This window comes from Pristis pectinata, chromosome 22 (assembly GCF_009764475.1).
Source record: "Pristis pectinata isolate sPriPec2 chromosome 22, sPriPec2.1.pri, whole genome shotgun sequence".
Taxonomy (NCBI): Eukaryota; Metazoa; Chordata; class Chondrichthyes; order Rhinopristiformes; family Pristidae; genus Pristis; species Pristis pectinata.
Genome location: NC_067426.1, coordinates 34,218,099 through 34,241,083, shown reverse-complemented (window position 1 = coordinate 34,241,083; position 22,985 = coordinate 34,218,099). Strand labels below are relative to the sequence as shown.

The 22,985-nt window shown below is 47.4% G+C and overlaps 1 protein-coding gene across 2 annotated transcripts in view; it reads right to left on the bottom strand.

The window, feature by feature from the left end:
- Positions 1 to 22,985, bottom strand: part of col9a2 (procollagen, type IX, alpha 2) — a 90,507-nt gene that overhangs the window by 18,815 nt on the left and 48,707 nt on the right. For both annotated transcript variants that reach the window (XM_052036278.1, XM_052036279.1), the window contains exons 19-27: positions 18,644 to 18,697; positions 17,564 to 17,608; positions 13,183 to 13,236; positions 13,019 to 13,072; positions 11,872 to 11,925; positions 7,636 to 7,707; positions 7,420 to 7,455; positions 3,706 to 3,750; positions 2,356 to 2,388 (exon numbers count right to left, since the gene is read on the bottom strand). In XM_052036278.1, the coding sequence (XP_051892238.1) occupies positions 2,356 to 2,388; positions 3,706 to 3,750; positions 7,420 to 7,455; positions 7,636 to 7,707; positions 11,872 to 11,925; positions 13,019 to 13,072; positions 13,183 to 13,236; positions 17,564 to 17,608; positions 18,644 to 18,697 (447 nt within the window). The remainder of the gene's footprint in view (positions 1 to 2,355; positions 2,389 to 3,705; positions 3,751 to 7,419; positions 7,456 to 7,635; positions 7,708 to 11,871; positions 11,926 to 13,018; positions 13,073 to 13,182; positions 13,237 to 17,563; positions 17,609 to 18,643; positions 18,698 to 22,985) is intronic.

Sequence of the window (22,985 nt, the reverse complement as noted above, 5' to 3'; positions counted from 1 at the left end):
GACCTGTACGATCGGTGTGCAAGACAAGTTTTTCACTGTACCTCGGTACAAGTGACAATAATAAACCAATACCAACTTGCCCTCCCCACATCCACCCCAAGTGCATTCCTCACACGAGCCCTCTCTCCTCAAACTCCCTACCTTTGTAACCAGGTAACTAATTTCCCTCAACCCCTTCTGCACCCTCTCTCAAGCCTTTCCATCTGTTTGGCACTTGTGGCTGGTCCTGTATTTTATAAAGGGCCCCCACCATTTGCTCACTGCACTGGGGCTCTGCGCGTTAAGCCTAGGATATCGTTTGCTTTCCGACCACTTTCTCAACCTGTCCTCTCAACGAACACCTGCATCCAGATCCCTCTGTTTCTGCACCCCTGTTATCACTGTTCTCTTTAGTTTATGTTGTCTCTTCTCACTCTCCCTGCCAAAATGTAAGACTTTACATTCTCCTACATTAAACTTCACCTGCCACCTGTCTGCCCGTTTCACCAGCCAGACTATATCTCCTGATTTCTGTCCTCCTCGCTGTTCACTGCACTTCCACATTTTGTATCATCTGCAGATTTAGAACTTGTGCCCTGTGCAGCTGAGAACAAGGCATTGATGTACATTAAGAAAAGCAGTGTGCCTTTACCAACTCCACTCTCCACTTTCCCCATCTGAACAACTGCTCCTCTCGACATCCCAACACATTCCCAGTCTTCTATCCATGCTGCTTCGGCCGGTTTTATTCCAGGATCTTCAATCCTGTGGACAAGCCCATTATGTGGCACCTCATCAAACATCTTTTGGAAGTCCATATATCCCACATCAACTACATTTCCCTCATCTACCCGTTCTGTTAATTCTTCAAGATACTCTGCCAAGTTAGTTAAATTGTTATTTTCCTTCAATAAATCTATGCAGCTCTTCTAATCAATCCACACTTGTCCAAGTGACCACTAATTCTGTCCACAATTTGTGTTTCTGGAAGCCTCCCCATCACCGAGGTTACACTGACCGCTCAATAGTCACCGTATTTATCCCTGTAGCTTTTTTGTTTGAGCAAGATCTAACATTTGCAATTTCCCAGTCCTCTGCCACCACCCTGAATCTAAAGGTGCAAGGATGTTTATGGCCAAGACCTTGGCAATGTCCTCCTGTACATCCCTCGGCATCCCATCGGGGCTAGGTGCCTTATCCATTGAATGCCGCTGACCTTTCTTGTACCTGCCCTTAACCGGTTTTAAGCTCAACTTCATTGCCCTTTGCTGAGACTTCAGCAGCAATTTCCTTCTCAGACTTTCAAATGAAGTAAAGTGCTCACCTGGTACTTCAGTCACACCCTGTGCCCACAAGTGTAAACTTCCTCTCTGGTCTCTGATCAGCCCCACCTCTCCTCTTACACCCTTTCCCTCTTCACTTGCCTGGAGATTATTTTTGGAATCCCCTTTGTATTTGCTGCCAGCCTTTTAGAGTCAACTCATCCAAGCTGACCATTGTACCCATCCCTACTGATCCCATTTAGATAAGACAAGATATCTTTATTAGTCACACGTGCATCAAAACACACAGTGAAATGCATCTTTTGCGTAGAGTGTGCTGGGAGCAGCCGGCAAGTGTCACCACACTTCCTGCGCCAACATAGCGTACCCACAACTTCCTAACCTGTACGTCTTTGGAATGTGGGAGGAAACCGGAGCACCCGGAGGAAACCCACGCAGACACGGGGAGAACGTACAAACTCCTTACAGACAGCGGCCGGAATTGAACCCGGGTCGCTGGTGCTGTAATAGCGTCACGCTAACCGCTACACTACCATGCCTGCCCGCATTAGGTCCATTGCCTTCTATGCCTTGGTGAGATGCTTGTCTAGATGCTTTTTAAATGTTGCAAGACTCTGCCTCTGCAGTGCGTTCCGGATTCCAACCACTCTCTGTGTGGAAACTTGCTCTTCCGCCCTCCCATTCCCGTTCTCATTTCCGATTCCACTCCCCTTCTGAACTTTCAGTAATCAGGCTGGTTCACACTTCTGTTAACAACCTGCCACCTGCCAAATGCTATTCCCCTCTGCTCTGGTTTACTCCCCATTTCATTGCTCATCCAGGGTGCTCCGTTTCGTCAACCACCTGAGAACGTACCTGTCCCCTTAAGGCCTCCCATTGTACCACTGCAGTATTGCCGGTTAATCTTTGATTCCACTTCACCCAGGGCAGTCCTGATCACACCCCACTGTAACTGGTCCTTCCCCAACAAACTACTTGTACTTGCAGTGACCACCACTCCTCTGAGTACCCCCATCTCCCCATGCACATCACCCCTTCTCCCCTTCCCTCCCACACCTCGGCAAGGATGCACATTGGCTGTGGTCACACTGACCTGTCCCTTCACGCCCGGCTCCCCGTCGTCTCCCTGCAGGGGAGAGAAGACTTGTTGTTAGCGGGATTTACGTACAACACGAGAGCACCAAAGTTGAAATCAAAATCAGAAGAACTGCAGCTGCTGGAAATTGAGAATAAAAACCGAAAATGCTGGAAACACTCAGCAGGTCAGGCAGCGTCTGTGGGAGGAGAAACAAGAGCTAGTGTTTCAGGTCCAAGACTGTTCGTCAGAAGATAAAAGTTAAGCCGACTGGACCCACAGCTGGGCATAAAGAGGGCTGGGTGGTTCAGATCCTTCAGATCCATTCCCAGTTTGGGTCTCTGTAGTGACCCCACACACACACACACACACACACACACACACACACACACACACACACACACACACACAGCTGGTCTGCAGCCCTAAATCAAGGATCTGAGGACAGACAATTCTCACGGGTCTCCATAGTCAAGCGTCCCTCACCCTCACCCTCAGGCCCACAGAGTGCGACTTGTCCCAGGGCTGGGGCTCCAGAGCTGGTACAAGCTCCCTGGGCTCTCTGTCTAGACCTGGTACATAATCCCAGACCAGGGGTCCAGACCTCAGTGTCGTACAGCACAGAAACAGGCCCCTCTGCCCACCATGTACTCACCAACCATTAAGCGCTCAGCTTCACTAATCCTACACTAACCCGTTTTATTCTTCCCCAGATTCTACAACTCACTGACCACTGGGGGTAATTTACAGCAGCCAGTTAACCTATCAACCTATCTTGGGGATGTGGGAGGAAATGCACCCGATCACAGGGAGAACATGCAAGCTCCACACCGACAGCATTGGAGGTCGGGATTGAAGCTGGGTCACAGCTGTGAGGCAACAGCGCTCCCTGTGTGCCACTGTGCCACCCTGGTCTTGGGGTCTGGTTCTGGCCCAGGGGTCTATTGCATCCTGAGTGCTTTAGATGAAATGCAACTGGACACCAGCCACAGCTGAGGTCTGGACCCCTGATGGAGCCTGTTTCCAGGACACTGTGAGCACATCGCTAATACTTCAGAACAAGACGCAGTTAATCCCGGGATCTGTCATCCATCCGCACTTGAACCCATAAAGAGAATACTGCAGATGCTGGAAACCTGAAATAAAAACAGAAACTGTGTGAAATAACCAACATGCCAGGCAGCATCTGTAGAGAGAGAAACAGAGTTAACCAATCAGGTCTGACAAAACATTAATTCTGTTTCTTCATACACAGATGCTGCCTGACCTACTAAGCATTTCCAAAATGTTCTCTTAAAAGGAAAAGGTTTAAAATGATCTAAACACACGATGTCTTGCATCCAAGTCTACGATCCCCCAGGATATTACCTTTTCACCTTGATCGCCATCCAAGCCTTCCACTCCGGGGTCCCCCTACAGCACGGAACAGAAAGGGACATACTGATTGGTACTGATAACATCAATCAGCTAAACAGCAAATTGGAAAGCACAGAAAACCACGGGCAGCACATACACACACGTATGTACACACACACACGTGTGTACATACACATGTATGTACACACATGTATACACACACATATGTACACACACATACACACACGTGCGTACACATGTATGTATACACATGTACATACACACATATGTACACACACATACACATGTACGTACACACATGTACACGTGCACACACACACGTACATACACATATGTACACACGTATGTACACACCTGTTACAAAAAAGACAGGGTCAAACTGAAAGAAACAAAAAACTGAGGACCCACAAACACAGTACATGATACACACATGCAGATAAGCAAACACACAAACAGAAAGACACACACATATTAATGCACACAGACAACAAGAGTTGCAAGTATGTAAAAATACACACATACAAAAACAGAAAAGCACCCACATAATCCCCTGACACACAATCACGACAAATGCATGGACATACACACAGATGAACATATACAGAGAAAAGGAGGCACTCACATTTGTGCACAGACACTCGTGCACAGATACAATGGTCAGATTGTACGACCTGCTGTCACTGGCTGTTTACAACCACATGATCCTCTGCTCACTCAAAGTTACTTCACTACTTGCTCCCTCACTGAGCTCCCAGCAGACACTGACTGTCATCTGGACCATCGAGTCAGGATGGGGTGGACACCCCCAGCACACACTGGAGACCAGGGCAATGGACACCGCCCGGTGCTGCCAAGTTCAACCAAGTACATCAATGTGAGAAAGGTCAGGTGACTTTAGAAGGGCACTGCAGAAACCAAGGTCTCCACATCCCGCAGGAGCCGTTACTTTTCAGACAAGGACATGGGGCACAAGGAACAATTCACCAAGAAACTGATCAGCCAAGAAGGGAATGAGGGAGAGACTCAGCGAGGACTTTAGGGGTTATATTGTATCCAGTGACGGGAGACACACAGATAGGGGTCAGGGTTATATACAGAGGGCGTTACTTCCCCACCACCCAGGATACTCTCTTCCCCTGTCTGCTTCCCCCATGGTGTCCTGGACTGTGCCAGAGTCTTTCCCAGCGTCTGACTGCACCAGAAAACCCCCAACATCTCCGACACCCCCCACCATTCTGCCGCCCCCATCACTGAGAGCTGTCCGACTATTCAGCTCCTCCCAACAACCTTTGCTCCTCACCCTTATCCCCACCTCTCAAGAGACCCCCACCTCACAGAGACCCCCACCAGAGACCTCCCCACCACACAAGAGACCCCCACCACACAGAGACCTCCCCACCACTCAGAGACCTCCCCACCACTCAGAGACCTCCCCACCACACGGCAGTCTGGCTGTGCCGACTCATGTCTCCACTGGTGGAGCTGCCAGTGGCCAAGAACAGTTGCCAGTACAAGCCCGAGAGATTCCAAGCTCCCCGGCAGTTCAGCACCACAGACTGAGTTCAGTTGGTCATGGCCTCTGTCAGTGAGGCCATAAGGCTAGAACTTGCGAGTGTAAATTGGGATGATATTTTTGAAGGGAAATGTATTATGAAGATGTGGTTGTTGTTCAGGGATTGCTTGCAGGATGTTAGGGATAAATTTGTCCCAGTGAGGCAGAGTAGGAATGGCAGGGTGAAGGAACCGTGGGTGACAAGAGAGATGGAACATCTAGTTAGGAGGAAGAAGGCAGCATACATAAGGTGTAAGCAGCAAGGATCAGATAGGGCTCATGAGGAATATAGGAAGCTGTGGAAGTGGGTGAGGTCCCCAATGAATACTTCTCTTCAGTATCCACCAAGGAGAGGGGCCTTGATGACGCTGAGGACAGTGTTGGTAAGGTTAATGTTCTAGAGCATGTTGATATCAAGAGAGAGGACGTGTTGGAGCTGTTAGAAAATCTTAGGAAAGATAAGTCCCCGGGGCCTGATGGAATATTCCCCAGGCTGCTCCAAGAGGCGAGGGAGAAGATTGCTGAACCATTAGCTAGGATCTTTGAGTCCTCGTTGTCTATGGGAATGGTACCGGAGGATTGGAGAGTGGCAAATGTTGTCCCTTTATTCAGAAAAGGTGGTAGCGATAGTCCAGGTAATTATAGACCAGTGACCCTTACATCTGTGGTGGGCAAGCTGTTAGAAAGGATTCTTAGAGATAGGATCTATGAACATTTAGAGAATCATGGACTGATCAGGGACAGCCAGCATGGCTTTGTGATGGGCAGATCATGTCTCACAAGCCTGATAGGGTTCTTTGAGGAGGTGACCAGGCAGATTGATGAGGGTAGTGCAGTAGATGTGGTCTACATGGATTTTAGTAAGGCGTTTGACAAGGTTCCACATGGTAGGCTTCTTCAGAAGGTCAGAGGGCATGGGATCCAGGGAGGCTTGGCCATGTGGATTCAGAATTGGCTTGCCTGTAGAAAGCAGAGGGTTGTGGTGGAGGGAGTGCATTCAGATTGGAGGGCTGTGACTAGTGGTGTCCCACAGGGATCGGTTCTGGGACCTCTATTTTTCATGATATTTATTAATGACTTGGATGAGGGGGTAGAAGGATGAGTTGGCAAGCTTGCAGACGACACAAAGGTTGGTGGTGTTGTGGATAGTGTGGAGGATTGTCGAAGATTGCAGAGGGACATTGATAGGATGCAGAGTTGGGCTGACAAGTGGCAGATGGAGATCAATCCGGAGAAGTGTGAGGTGGTACACTTTGGAAGGACTAACTCCAAGTACAAAGATAATGGCAGGATTCTTGGTAGTGTGGAGGAGCAGAGGGATCTGGGGGCTCATATCCACAGATCCCTGAAAGTTGCCTCACAGGTGGACAGGGTAGTTAAGAAAGCTTATGGGGTGTTAGCTTTCATAAGTCGTGGGATCGAGTTTAAGAGTCGCGAGTTAATGATGCAGCTCTACAAAACTCTGGTTAGACCACACTTGGAGTACTGTGTCCAGTTCTGGTCGCCTCATTATAAGAAGGATGTGGAAGCGTTGGAAAGGGTGCAGAGGAGATTTACCAGGATGCTGCCTGGTTTGGAGGGTATGGATTATGAGGAGAGACTAAGGGAGCCAGGGCTTTACTCTTTGGAGAGGAGGATGAGGGGAGACATGATAGAGGTGTACAAAATATTAAGAGGAATAGATAGAGTGGACAGTCAGCGCCTCTTTGCCAGGGCACCAATGCTCAATACAAGAGGGCATGGTTTTAAAGTAATGGGTGGGAAGTTCAAGGGAGATATCAGAGAGTGGTTGGTGCATGGAATGCGCTGCCTGAGGTGGTGGTGGAGGCAGGTACATTGGACAAATTCAAGAGGTTGCTAGATAAGCATATGGAGGAAATTAAAATAGAGGGATATGTGGGAGGAAGGGGTTAGATAGTCTTAGGCGAGGTTTAAAGGTCGGCACAACATTGCGGGCCAAAGGGCCTGTATTGTGCTGTACTGTTCTATGATTCTATGATTCAGCCTTCGTCGAGCTGTCCACCTTCCAACAAAAGTCTCTCTCTCTCTCTCTCTCTCACACACACACACATACACACACACATGGACATACATGAAAAGAGACATGTCACATACAAACATAAAGACACACAAACACACCTACAGCTACTTACAATACCGCCTTTGGGCCCTCTTTTTCCTTGGAATCCCTGGAGAGCAAATAAAAATTTGGAATTAGAGCTCTTCAGCAGAACCTGGTCTGTACCACATGCATTCGCCAAACGAAACAGTGGGAGATTTTGCAATGTCCCTCTTCCAGGTATGCCCCACCACCCAGCCTACATTTCACAAGGCATGGCGGCTCAATCAATGGCACACTGCACCCTTACCTTATCTCCCTTCAGCCCAGGTATCCCCTGAGGGCCCGGAGTCCCCGTGGGACCTCGCTCTCCCTTCGTCCCCTAGAAACAAGAGAGGTGTTGATTGTAAAAAGTGATTGACACTCTCAAGTGCGCAAAAATATGAGTCACACTTCCCATTTGAAAGACCTCCCAGATCACATGCTGGAACCTGGTCAATGTTCCACTGAATTCTGTACCAGCCTACTCGTCCATTCCTTACCTCATTGTTTGTGACCGGTGCCAGCTCTATGTCATGAGGTTCTGTTGTTGTTCTCTGCAGCAGCCTTGTCCCAGTTACAGGAATCAATATGTTCCGCTGGACATACATTTTCCCATGTGAATACTTCACCTGAATCCTTTCTAGATGCTGATACGTCACACCATCCTGGCACTGACTACCGTAACTACACAAGTTTGGGTGAGGACAATTTCACCGCGTGAACATCAAGGGATTAAATCTAAAGCTCACATTATTCTCTGCTCAGTAATGCAATTTGACTGTTACTGCAATGGCTATGTTGATAAATACACAATGGGATGAAAGGTCAAGAAGGAAGGGAGCTTGGATGATAGAACGAGTGTCCATCCAGTACCAAAACCTCTTGTATTCTCTCCTGTGGTCTTAAACAGATGATAGGAACCATCCCCCTTGACGTTACTATGAGCCAACATAATGTGTATTTGACCAATTGATCCGCTCAGATCTGGGAACACTTAGACCCCTACAATGAATGGATTTCAGAGGGAAAGTGGCAGCAGCATAGCAGGAACTTGAAGCAGGTGGTGAGTCAGGAGACGAGGAGGGTGCGTTGATTGTTGGAAGACTTGCCAGCGGTCAGGCAAACATTCAGCGGGAAATTGTCAGGAGTTCAGGAGAAGGGGGCCAGGAGGAGCGTAGCTCACTCAGTCCACAAAGAAACCTGAAGTTAAGCTCCTGATTGGGCTTCCCCTGTCCCACAGTTTGCCTCCATAGCCCTGGCCTAATGTCTGTTCCCCTCATCCTGCCCTCTGAGGTCAGACCGTGACCCCACTCTCAGGCCCCAGACTGATTGGATCCGCCTGGACTCTTGTGGGTTCCCTGCTCGAAGTGACAGGTCGTCAGCCTGACTTAGTGGGAAGGCAGTGGGCCGGGGAAATCGGCAGGCTGTTTAAATGCCCACCTGCCCTGATATCTGCTGGAGGTTGTCTATGACCAACTACGTCTGAGATAAATCACTGAGGACAAAGTATTTTTAAATGACAGAAAGGAACAGGAAAAGAGGTTTTGATTGTGTGGCCTCTTTAATACAGGTAATACTAAGGTGACACGGCTGCCTGTGAATATTGGAAAGTGGAGACATTGACTGCAACCTCCAGCCCACAGAACTGGAGGGCAAACTTCCTAGAGATCCCGTTACACACTGGGGATAGTTTCTATGTATTTAGTTGGGCTTTCCCCTGACTTTCGTTTACTGGGTTGAGTAGGTGGTCTTCATGAATTGAGTAGAGAGAGACCCTGTGTAGGAGCTGTGGAAGCGTCAGGTCACTGGGACCTTGCCTGTCCCTAACTGGGCTTCGGAAGGTGAAAGCGAGCCACCTTCTTGAACTGCGACAGTCCTTCTCTATTGGGTGAGGAGCTCCAGGATTTAGCTGCTGCAACAATGAAAGAACAGCAATGTATTTCTAAGTGAGCTTGGCCCATGACTTGGAGTGGAACCTGCAGGTGGTGGTGTCCCAATGCACCTGCTGCCTTGTTCTTCTTGGTGGCAGAGGTTGTGGGTTTGGGAAGTAATGTCGGCAATTTCACCGCCTGAACATCCAGGGACTAAGTCTAAAGCTCACATCCTCTGCTCAGTAATGCAATTTGACTTTTACTGCAATGGCTACGTTGATAAATACACAATGGGATGAAAGGTCAAGAAGGAAGGGAGCTTGGATGATAGAACGAGTGTCCATCCAACACCAAAACCACTTGTATTCTCTCCTGTGGCCTTAAAAACAGATGATAGGAACCATCCCCCTTGACATTGCTTTGAGTAACCTAGGCAAGTGAGTACTGTCCATTTTGTAGATGGTACACGCTGCAGGCACTGTACACTGGTGGTAGATGGGATGCCAAGAAAGCATGCTGGATGGTGTTGGACTTCTTGAACATTGTTGGAGCTACATTTGTTCAGACAGGCTCCTGGCTTGTGGGCTCTGACACTAAATATGCCATTGTCTTTGGAATTACACCACTCAATAATGACAATAAAAAGCAGGCACAATAAAAAAGCTCACACAACTTGCACACGTTAGCCCACCTCTCGTTGAGTTGGGACTTGGTGTTGGTTTGGATCAATCGAATGATACTTCTATAATGGGGCTGCACTCGTTGGGTGTCTCTTTTGTTGGGTGCATCTTTTATTGACATAGGACTGAATAACACTGCAAGGGGTATGTTAGGGAGAGGAGTCAAGCTGTGCTATAAAATTGAGGATGATGCTATATTGTGATAGGGTCAACATGAACTGAGCTGTACTGAATTATTGTGGAGACCATGGTGCCCATTATAAGGTAACTTTAGTTAGTAAAATGGTTTAATTGCTTCATTTGTCACTTCTAGACACCAACTAGTTCCAGGACAGGGGAAAGACCATTTCTGAGTACCATCCAATACAATGTGGAATCACAAAAGAATTTACCAATGAGTCCTAACTCCTGTCAAGATAAATCCTTCCAGCAATTGGTCTGTTGTAATCGGTTCTTGCTTTGAAGTGCAGTTGATCACTGTGAGTACTTTCTTCAAGTGACTGGAAATATCTCTACTTGTTCTCCACCAGATGTAAAGTCCTAACGCCCATCTGTCTGGTAGCTCCAGGGCTGCCTGGAGTATCGCTGAGCGCCCTGCTCTGTTTTCACAGCAGTGAGCTGTATTCAATCACAAGAGGCCAACTAACAGGAAAAAGTGGTGCAGCCACAATTCAGCTGATAAACAGGGAGAGGTCCCTTTGTCGCGGCACTTTGTTATGATCTGGAACGCATTGCCTGAAAGTGTGCTGGGAGCTTATCCAACAACCAACCAAGTACAAAAGGTGCAGCTCCTGGAATTCTCCCATTATTCTCTGTCTGTATCTTTCAGTTGATTTGAAGTTGTATCAAATGCTTAAATAAAAAATATTCGCATAAATATTTCAGTGCAGGGGGAGCCCTACTTCCACACTTTGCTTAGTTTTTGTTTTTGCTTCCAAGACCTCAGGAGGGAGTCAGGGAGCTGAAAGACGGTGCATCAAACAACAGGAAGAGCAGGAGAAGGGAGCTGGTGCAGATCCCAGGGACAGTGAGGGTCAATGGTGTCTACGGTTCAGAGGTAGCATGAACTAATGCGAATGGAACAAATTACACCTGGATCCGTACATCTGCACTCAGAATTAAACACAGGGGGTAAGTTCTGAGTATCCTCACCACTCCGCACTTGGCATAATGGAAAATGGGACCAGATTCTTACATTCACCACGAGTTAGGCTGGTGTGAGAGTGGCCCTTCCATCCAGTGAACAGCTGAAGGGTGCAGGCGATTCACAGAGACACCAGTGACCTGGGGCTGTGGAAAATGTCCCTCCCCTCGGTCACTCCACAGCAAACTCTCAGCAAATTGAAGATTTGAAGATAAACTTCCTCTGTCTCTCACTGTGCCAGACGAACGCTGTGTAATTTCCAAAGAGCCCTTAAACAGTTCAGTGTTCAAGTTCCATTCAGCAAGCACTTCATTTAGTTTAGCTGCTCACTCAGTGTTCTCCAGTTCCTGTGTCAATTCTGTCCCGTCTCAGGAGCACACAGAGAGCCAACCCCATCTCCCACTGACAACTGGCCAGAGTGCACAGGACGCAGCAGGACACTGCTTACAAACTGTGCAGGGGAAACTGGATTATCAAATCGTCTGAGGAAAGCTTTGAAGTTACAGTGGGGGATTTCTATGTGTTTCCCTGTGCCTGGTTCCTTCTGAACACTGTGCAAGATCAACAAGTTCAAACCTGGCTTGCTGAAAGAACAAAAACAACTCTCTTTATCACCGCACTTTCCTTTCACCACCAAAGAAAGATTAAAGTCCAACTTCAACATGGATTAAAAGGTTAAACTTCTTCATATTTAAGTGAAATTAGACTAAATTTGGAAGAACAGAGACCAAAAGTATTGTAGCTGTGGGAATGCTGCCTGCTGGATAAATACCCCCCTCTATTAGTGCCGGCTGATTCTCAATACTCACATTCTTGCCTCTGGGCCCTGGGGGACCACTTTCTCCACGCATCCCTCTGTCACCCTGATGGGAGAGAAACAGGATTAGAGCCATGCTGCAGTACATGAGGGACAAACAACATGTGAGCTCACTATCAGAGCAAAGGGGTCCCACAGTCATGTCGGGTCAAAATTACTAGCCAGAGACTTTGTCAGTGCCAGAAAACGTTTTCTTGTTACTGTTGAGTGTCAGTAACATAACTTAACGGGTGAGGCACCTTACACTGATCTACACCACAGCCGAGGTCTTCAGGATGGGTTGCTGAGACAGGACAGATTTAGATAGAACTTAGGGAAGAAGTTTGAAGAAATGTTTTCTTGAACAAACCCTCACTAGAGCTGCCGTTAGGTCAAGGGGAAGGAAGCTCATGACCGGGACCCTGGTTAGCACCAATGTGAAGGTCACCTGGAGTGCTAGATCACACTGTGTGTGAATACACATCCCACTGTGAATGGGTACAAATACCACAGGACACTGGAGAGGCTGCAAGTACTTCTGCCACAGCACAAGGTGTCCTCCGTACACTTGATGGTGACCCAGTGCTGAGAGCCGTTGGTCTTCCCAGATTGTTCCACTTTCCAGAAATTTACCAATGATCTTCCCAGAACTGAAAGTAACCCAGGCAAGAAATCAAAGGGGAATTAAAAAACAGAAAGGGGGAAAATCATGTTTCACAAACTGTCAGGGATCATCCAGTCAGATACAAAATGCTCGACATCTAATGAGTCTGGGAAAGCAATACACCCTGAGGATAGACGTGGTGGGAGTGACCGTCTCACCGTCCTCAAACCACCCACCATCTCTATCATTTCCCTCAACTACAGACATCCCTCTGACTGTTCAGACTGTCTGGTTGCAAACCTCAGTCCCAGCTGGCCGCTACATCCCCCAACCTCAGTCACCCAACACTGGGAGCCGTGTAGTGAGGCGTGAAGTACATGTGCGCTCAGAACCCAGTGTCAATACAAACTTGACACGCAGGCTCGGCTGGATGTGACCTGACACCCCTTGAAATCCCTGGTCAGGACCTGCCTGTGAAAGCCTGCCGCAGCTACCTCAGCATCAGCTACCATCTTTGTGTCAGTCTTTGAATGAGTCTCGCTGTGCACACACTCACCTTCAGACCCTCAGGTCCTGGGGGGCCAATCTCCCCCTGAGGTCCAGGCTCACCCTGTCAACACCAGAACACACAATTAATCTTCCTCTCGCTTCAGGCAATGTACAGAATGTCACAGCAGGAAACGCAGCAACGTGACACAGAACAAGTGGTGCTTTTCTTACCATTTTACCTCGTGGACCAGGGACGCCAATCATTCCCTGCAAGCCACTTTCACCCTATTGAAAAAACACTGTCAGTTATTGAGGAGAAGATGGTGCAACAGATAAAAACAGACAGGTGTTCAGTGAAAACAACAACAATAAACAGTAAAACGTTCCGGGGAATTCCCAGGAGCATTGTAGGATACAACGGAATGAAGCTGCAGAGGGAACATCATGATGGACAATCAAAAATCTGATCAAAATAGCCAATTTGAAGGAGCCCCATCCTCACCACTCGGGACATGCTCTCTTCTCGTTACTACCATTGGGGAGGAGGTACAGGAGCCTGAAGACCCACACTCAACGATTCAGGAACAGCTTCTTCCCCTCCGCCATCAGATTTCTGAACGGTCCATGACCCCACGAACACTGCCTCATTTTTCCTCTTTGCACTATTTATTTATTTTTGTAACTTATAGTAACTTTTATGTCTTGCCCTGTACTGCTGCCGCAAAACAACAAATTTCACGACATACGTCAATGATAATCAACCTGATTCTGATATGGATAAGCAGAGAAGTTTAGGCATGGAATTCCATATTTCGGGAGGATATTTGGGCAGCTGAAGGAACAACTACAATCAATGGTGCAAAGGAAATAACGTAAGTAAAATCTTGCAAAGAGGCCCCTTAAGACCTTCACAGTCCCAAGGGTCCAGCTAGCAACTAATGAGTCAGTGGACTCGTTGGTCCACTGACAAGGACAAGACATGGCCAAAAGGAAACTCGGAGACAAATCTCACTAAGTCCACACTTGATCCATTTCTGGTTGGGAATGACTTCAAGACTTGCTCATCTGTCCATCCCTCAGTACTGAAGTCTGTGGACGTCAGCTTCTGCAGGGCGTGGACGGGGTGCTAGGTTTCAAATCAAGGGTGTTGGGGAACTTCTATTTCTCATATTTTTGGTCTTAAGATTATAGTTCACAGCCTTCTGATTTGTGATCAAGTTTTCTTCTTCAGGATGGTGGATGACTCTTGCATCCCTCTCCAGTTCTGTGGGGTCTGAGGTGACGGATGAGGACAATGCGGGAAGCACAGACTCTTCCACAGATGGGGCAGGGCAGCCGGGTGGGTAGTGTGTGAGGCCACGCACTGCTGCTCTTGCAGCGTGTGCTCCTGATGTCTGCATTGAAAGTTCTCAATATCCCCCCAAATGTTCCTTCTCCACTTTGAGTGGTGTTACGGACTCAGTGAATGTCCCTTTAAGATAGAGTAGTAGTAGTAGTAGTGTGTGTGTGTGTGTGTGTGTGTGTGTGTGTGTGTGTGTGTGTGTGTGTGTGTGTGTGGTGCTTACGTCAACAGAAGATAAAGGACGTAATGACGTTGTTGAAGAGGTCAGTCAAAGTCAAAGAGGGAGAGAGAGAGAGAAAAGGGAGAGAGACACCAGCCTGCTAGTTTCTCTATGGATGGATGAGAAACAATAACTGTGTCTGTCACTGCAATCCACGTATGGAAATTGGGAGTAATCCGGTGGAGTTCACTTTGTTGCTGACCTGTAGAGGGAAACAGGTATTTGTGTGGACGGCCACGATTCGGATGCTTTTCGGGGTGAGGAAGTCACTACCGAGTAAACACTGAGGTGTCGTTTGGGTTCCATCGTGGAACATTTGGATTTCGTGATTACTCTCTCTATGTTCCCTACATCTACATTTTATCTTCAGACAACGGTGGTTGTTGAAGAGGCCTTTACTCATGTTTCACCTTATGGCTTGCTGAACTGAGCTTTAAGATTCTTGGACTTGGAGTTTTGGACTTTGCCACACACACACACGAAGAGTTTAGTTTTGGGGTTAATGTTCAAGGTTTAACATTTTTACTTCTAACATTCTAACATTTTTACTTTTATTTTTCTTATTATTATAAGTAGTTATTAATAAAATAGATTTAACACTGAATCATGACTCAGTTTGTTTCTTTTGTTGCTGGTTCGTAACAGTGGCCATGGGCCAGAGTTTTCCAGGAGTCAGTAGAATACGTTCACACACAAATACATTTCTTCAAGGAAGCTTTGAGCACAACCTATCTGTTGATCTCTTCCCCTGACAGATCTTGGGAAAGAGTGGCTGTTTTGGGAGTCAGGTGTCAATGTGGTCTGTCCAATGTAGAATGACTGATCAAGTAGGCAGGTGAAGGCAGCCAGAGCAGATCCTAGGGTTCTAGATCAGCTGTCCAGGATCATAAAGCCTTGGCTTGGAAATAGTGTGGTGCCAGAGAGACACAATGTACAAGAAATGTTTCTGTGGATCATGGTGTGGGTTCTGGAGAGAGTGGATGAATCACGGGGTATGGAGACTAGGGTTGGCGGAGTGTGGTGGCGTCAGTTGGTGGCTCTGGTGCCTTGTGCATCAGGCCAGATCATCTGGCTGGGGTTGGGTGAGGTGGAAGTGGGATGAGGTTCATTCTGGAGATCAGTGGAGGAAGTCTATCCTGGAGATCATCAGGAATGGGGTTGGCCTGGAGATCTGCCATTCTGGAGGTTGTTATGGTAGCATGGGGTCAGCCTGGAGATGCGTCGGAGTGGGAATCAACCGGAAATTGTTTGTGCTGGAGACAGTATCAAGATAGGGTTGGAGATCTAGTGTGGGGCAGAGCTAGTGAGTATCATTACTGGTGGGTCAGATGGGGGTGCAGTGAGCCGATAGGGAGCCGCTGTGATAAATAATTATTTTACTTAAACGGGACACCCTTGAGTTTGGTTCCCAGTGCCAGACTCTATGGATGTGGCCGTGTTCAGGCAGATCCCCTGTAACTCAGTGCTCACAAGCACCAGGAAGGGCGATCTGGCCTGTTTTGTTCACGGGCCATGCAAGCACAGAACAATATTACCAAGGGATGTCCCAGGCATACATGGCGTGTCCAAAGAACAAGAGGGGCTTCCATGAAACTTACGAAACTGTGACGGGACTGGACACACGACGCACAGGAAAAATGATCCCCGTGGTGGGGATAGACCAGAATCAGGGGTCAAGGCTGAGGGACGTGGGGGAGGTCATTTAGGATTAAGATAAAATGTCTTCACTCAATGACTGGTGAATCTGTGGAATTCTCTGCCACAGAAGGCAGATTAGACAGAGTTCTAATGGCCACAGAGATCAGGGAATGAGGGGAGAAAGGAGGGAAATGGTGCTGAGCAGCATAGAGAAGTGCTGCTGCCCTAGCACTATCTGTGTGGAGTTTGCACATTTTCTCCCACTGCTCTAGTTTCCCCCCACGTCCCAAAGACGCACAGGTCGGTAAGGTCATTGACAACTGTAAATTGGCCACAGTGTGCGTGCAGAATCTGGGGGGGGGGGGGGGGGGGGGGAGGGGGTTGGTGTTGGAGTTAATGGAAATGTGGAGAGAATAAAATGGGATTAGTGTAGGATTAATGTAACTGTGTACTTAATTGTCAGGGCATATTTGGAGGGACGAAGAGCATTTTTGTGCTGTGTGACTCCATAGTTCTGTGAAGTTGGATGAGCATATTGAATGGTGAAGCAAGCTCAGAGGGCCAGATGGGCTACTCTTAGTCCTAGTGTCTATCCTTCTATGTTACGTCTCTCTCTGAGCACCTGAGAGGAAAATCATGGACTTTATGGAACTCTCTATTAACCTACAGTTTCCATGAGAGATTTATCTTTAGCTGATGTTGAAATACATGGAGCATCAGAATGTGGCACTATGCAATAGAACACTTACACCTTTGGGTTTAATATCCACTACAAGGGAAGGAAGAAGTAGCCCCGTGAAGTGATAAGTCCTGACAGCAGAGCCAGCCAACACAGATGGAAATGAAAATCAAAAAAGTCTGGGATGCTGGAAATCTAAAATAAAAACGGCAAATGCTAGAAACACTCATCAGGTCAGGCCACAGCTGTGGGAAGAGAATCAGAAGTAATGTCTTAGGTTGATGACCCTTCGTCAGAACTGGAAGTGGACCTTTACCTGAAGAGGAGGAATTCTCAGGGCGGGAGGGAAAAGGTGAGAGAGTGGGTGCAATGGGTTAACTCCCTTGAGGGATCGGATAGGCAAATGGGCATGTGATTCAGGCTCGATGTACATTGGGGAGTCCTCCTGCCCCAGCACCAAAACCAGGAGACATAAGATGGGAGATGGGCTCAGTGGAGTTTAACGCTGAGCTGTGGAGGGCAGCTTCACTCCAGGTAGGCAAACCAAGTGCACAGCCAACTTCCAAGTGGAGACCACTGGAATTAACACAGGACCCAGACACATCCATACCAGAAACCAAAGAGACTTTCGGTTTCAGTCACGTAGGATCTCTGAATTGCTAACAGACAAATTGAACAACATATTTCATTTAGATGTGTCTTTAATGGAAAGGTTTGAGAGCAGTTCCGTTACCTTGGCACCAGCGGCTCCCTTCTGACCTGGCTGTCCTGATAAACCCTGGCAAAGGAAATGTCATCAATTAATAACTGCAGGGGAACAGACGGATGTTGTAGCAGAAATGATTATATGTAGTATAATATGATTTGTTTCAATTGTCTTTCCATTCATGTGCATGAAGGTACTGACTCTCCTCAGGGTATAGTTCCTGAGGTACTGACTCTCCCCGGGGTACAGTCCCTGAGCTACCGATTCTCCCCAGGGCACAGTCCCTTAAGGTGCCAACTCTCCCCAGGGTACAGACCCTGGATGTGCTTTCCCTCCACGAAGTGCAGTTCTGTGAGGCACCAATTGTATATTTTGAGTGCAATATCCATGGAGAATGGGCAGAAAACCTTTCAGCAGAGAGTGGTTCTGATCTGGAACTCCCTGCCTGTAAAGTTGGGGAAGAGCCAACCAGGATTTTCAAATGGGAGCTGGGTCAATCCATGAGGAAAACAATTCTTCTGGAGATAGAGCAGTGGAATAGTTGTTGCACTTGGGAACCAGCACAGTTGATGGACCAAATAGTCTCCTTCTATGCCATAATGACAGCAGCCCCTAATGATGTCTTGGCTGTGATTGGCATATCAAGAGACTTGTGGTAATGAACAGGGAAACTTCACTGTGCTCCCCACTTCTGCTCCCTAACAGGTTTCACAGTGTACTGTGAAGTGTGGGAACTCTATACACTGCTGCCGTTCCCACAAGTGCATCCATTACCATGATCTACCTATGGGACAGCTGTTGATACCAATTATTCTTGCAATAAACAGTATGGCCTCATGCACATCTCTTCTCTTTCCTCCTGAGAGTACTGTTCTCCTGTCCTCAAGGCCATTTCCTAAATATTCCACACATTTACTTCAACCACCCAACGACCAGATGCATATTTCCCGAAGTTTTCCTGAATCTTCCAAGACTAATCACGATATCAAGCACCTTTGGGAAAATGAGGCAGCGCCTGAGACCGGGTTTCCCACTGGCTGCGTCTTGTGAGTCTGGTCTGTGCTAGCCCCGTTTTGAACTGATTAATAAATAGGCACGGATACTCACAGCTCCTCCCTGGGGACCGGCAGGTCCTGGAATTCCAGCTCGGCCCGTTGCTCCCTGCGGGGAAAAGGGGGAGAGAGAAAATATCAGTTGCGTCTTCACCAAACGCTCCTGAGTTGCAGCCATGCAGAAGCTCTGACGGTCTGGATCTATACCTTACAAATGGGTTGAGGGAGAACTCATATCCCCATTATTCCCATTCATCCTGAGACAACATTATCTTCAGACTGTTATATTTGACATTCCAAAGATGTAAATTATTAAGCGTCATATTGTGCTGTGTGCATTCAGGGGAACTAATGGAGCGCTTCTTTCATTCGTCGCCCCCTCTAAACCAGTGGCCAGTGAGTAGAAGTTTAAGGTAAAGCTAAGGGTTGGAAAAGCCCCTTTGCCTCACTGAATGTATCAGAAACAGATGCCTATACTTTCCCAACCGCTTTTACAGAATTATCCTGCTGGATATAAAAGGCTAAATAGAGAAATAACACACAGAGGGGAAACGCAAGTTACAGCTGGGGAAATTCAACCCACATGAACTTTGAATTATGTGGGATTTGTGTTACAGCAGCTCCCAACAGTGAAGGACAGTCGAAATTGTTAAACTGGGGCCTCATGGACTTATCGAAAACAAAACCTTTCACAGGAACCAACAGCCCAGGCTTCCGTGACTGATTACAGGGACATGGTGACATCTTGTAATCAAACTAGCACGGGACCGGGCCGCATATTTGACCCAGACTGCCTCTTTGAGGAACATTCACACGCAGCAACTGCCAGAGAATTGGGGATCAGCAGGTTGACAGTGGCTTCAGTGAGATGAGAGTAGAACAGTGATTTGTGATCATAAAGCACTTCAAATGATTTGTAATAGTAGTGAGGGCACTGACAGTACTTGTAGAAGGTGTGGCACATAACCTCAATAACCTCAGTTAAAGGTCCTGTCATCTAACTTATTACGAATTCAATATTAGGTAACCCCAGGTCCTACACTCCTCACATCTGACTCCATGGGCTGATGGGCATTTACCAAATATTCCTCACTTTACTACAGATGATGTTTTTTCCTTGATCCTTTCTCAACTTCAGGGCAGGTTCATTGATCTAACTGACCTCAAACCAAAAGAGTTTAATCTAAATAAACAATGTAATAGTAATATTCCCACCTGCCCACAAAGTATTTCCCTCATTATCAATATTCTTACTGAAGGGAGTGCATTTTTAATAATCCCACTGACTCAATGCCTTGCCAACAAAGGGAGAACAAACTCAGGTTACTAAATCGTTGAAGGTGATAATGGTCTTTGATCATAAAAAGAAAGAACTTGTATATTTTTGCTGCCTATCACAACCTCACAGAGTCCTAAAGTGCATTACAGCCCACAAAACAGTCTTCTGAAGTGCAGCTAATGTTGGGAAACACAGCTGCAACTCTGCCACAACAGCTCCCATTTCCAGTAACACAGCAATGACCAGATCAGTTTATTATCGGGATTGATCGAGGGGTAAATATTGCCCAGGTTATCAGGGAGAATTTTTTCTGCCTTTCCTCAAAATGGTGCCAGGGGATTTCTATGTCCTCCGGAGAGAGTAGATGAAGCCTTAGATCAGCGTCTCATTAGAGAAACATTATGAGAGTGGGGCTCTCCCCTCAGTAACATGAAGGAGAGGTCAGCCTCGATTACCTGCTTCACTCTCTGGAGGAAAACCACCTGACAACCTTCTGCCGCAGAGAGCTACCACTAAAACACGATTAACACAGGTCTGTTCAATGACACAGCCTGAATTTATCTGAATGTTTACCTTCCTGGGTCAAAAATCTTGGAGGATGAATTGGATGGTGTGGAAAATGTGCACTGGAGTGGCAGTGCATGATTAACATGCACCCGTCAGACCTGGTGCAGGATGGACAGAAAATGTGTGCTCCCACCTTGCTATTGTGAATTCAGCCATCAGTCATCACAATCCACCCTGCTTCCTGCCTCAGTGTACCTCCCTGGACTCCACACTTCTGAGGGTCCAGCAGCATTTCAAGCCAATCTGCACTGACTGAACCCTGCAAGGATGGTGGAGGTAACCTTTGCCTCCAACCAGTGGTGGAGCTCAGACCTTGGAAAGCTGGAGCAAGCTGGTGAGAGAGCTGCTGAGACCCTGCTCTTCAGATGCAGCTCGGGATTCGATGATGGATGAGGAATCCTCTGCCCACAGGAGCCTAAGAAGTCCTGGAGATCCAGCAACATGGTACAAAAAGGTTAATAACCTCACACCCATGTTAAAGTCAGTGAAAACACCATCGCATCCCACCTCTTGTCAGTGAACCACAAGTCTCACACACTGATCCCAGGCAATCAGCCAATAGCAATCTCTAACAATCAGCACCCTTACCAAACCTTCATTTTCCCCATCACCTTTACCAATCTGCCACCCGCACTCCAACCCTACTTCTGACGTTCCTCAGTGTCTAAAAGCTACCAGTTACTCCACTACAGCAGGCGCATCTTTTGGACGCATTGGACGCAGTGACTAGCACACTTCACTATTCCTTGCAGGAGAAGGAAGCATCAGCAATAGCAGACTGTTGGGAGGGGTCAGGGAATATCCGTGGCCCAGTGGCCTGTGGTAGACATCACTGGAAGTTACAGGAGTAGCCACTGGCCAGCACCAGCTCAAGATCCTTGAAGGTGAAGGGAGGCTTGTGGCAAGTCATCCTCACACCCTTCTGCCCTCTTCCGATTTACAGGCTATCCGGCTACAGATGGTGTCAGCACACACCTGATATTGGCCCTCTCCTCAACCCCCATTGAGCCAGACGGAACCACCAACATGGCACCCACTGGCTCCCCTATGATATTCAGTGAGAACTTCATCCTGTTCCTAACGTTTTTAAGATATCTGATAGCTAGGAATCTACAACAGTGTGATACTGTGAGGATTCCTACCGAAACACAACAGTGTGTTGTGGGGGGTTTCCAATAGACCAGCAGCGGTGAGTGACAATGCCAGCTTTCAAGCTGATCCACAACTTGGGGACTCTGGGAGGTCTGCTACTGAATCACAAGGCACGGCTGCGAGGGTTCTCAGACATCAGCAGATGTATGAGACAAGGTGAGATTTCCCATTGATTGACCACTGTCTGTCACACAATGTGGTTTCCAGTCGACCTACAACAGTGTGAATCATCATGTGCTTTCACAATGATCCATGAGGATTTCTCACAGTGTGAGATTTTATGTTGATCTACAACTGTGCCAGTCTCTAAGGTTCCCTTTGACCCAAAATGTCTGTGACTCTGTCGTTTCTCCCATGGGTTGTGGTTTCCCATTGGCAATCCACATTAGGGTTTGATGACCAGACGTTTCCTTCTGATCTACTTATTGTGTGACATTCGGAAATGATCCTTGGATCCAGGGCAGTGTGTAGCACCGTGAATTTTCCCATTCATTTGACAGCAGTGGGTGACACTGGGAAGTGTGGTCCTCAACAGTATGCGTTGTTGTAAAGTTTCCCAAGGATCTACAGCAATGGATTCACATTGTTCCCTGAGAATTGTCACACTGCATGGTCGTGTTAGAACACAGAACATAGAACACTACAGCACAGTACAGGCCCTTCGGCCCACAATGTTGTGCCGACATTTTATCCTGCTCTAAGATCTATCTAACCCTTCCCTCCCACATAGCTCCCCATTTCTTTATCATTCATGTGTCTATCTAAGAGTCTCTTAAATGTCCCTAATGTATCTGCCCCCACAGCCTCTGCCGGCAGTGCGTTCCACGTACCCACCAGTCGCTGTGTAAAAAAACTTACCCTTGACATCCCCCTTATACCTTCCTCCAATCACCTTAAAATTATGTCCCCTCCTGTTAGCCATTGTTGCCCTGGGAAAAAGTCTCTGACTGTCCACTCGATCTATGCCTCTTATCACCTTGTACATCTCTATCAAGTCACCTCTCATCCTCCTTCTCTCCAAAGAGAGAAGCCCGAGCTCACTCAACCTATCCTCATAAGACATGCCCTCCAGTCCAGGCAACATCCTGGTAAATCTCCTCTGATCCACAACCCTGCAAGACTCTTAGATTCCCATTTCTCAAAAATGTGTGCATCTCTTCTTGGTTTCCACAGACGCAGGAGGTGGTGCATTAATGTGGATAGATGGGTGTTTGGCAATCTGTGGTTTCCTTTTGATCCACCTTATTGTGTAATATTCAGGAGTTTCCCACAGATCCACAACAGTGTGTGACACTGTGAAGTTTCTCACTAACCTAACGCATTATGCGACACCTTCGGGTTTTACAGTAATCCGGAAGAGTCTGTGGGATTTTGCTGTGTCCCACAGATCCACAGCTGT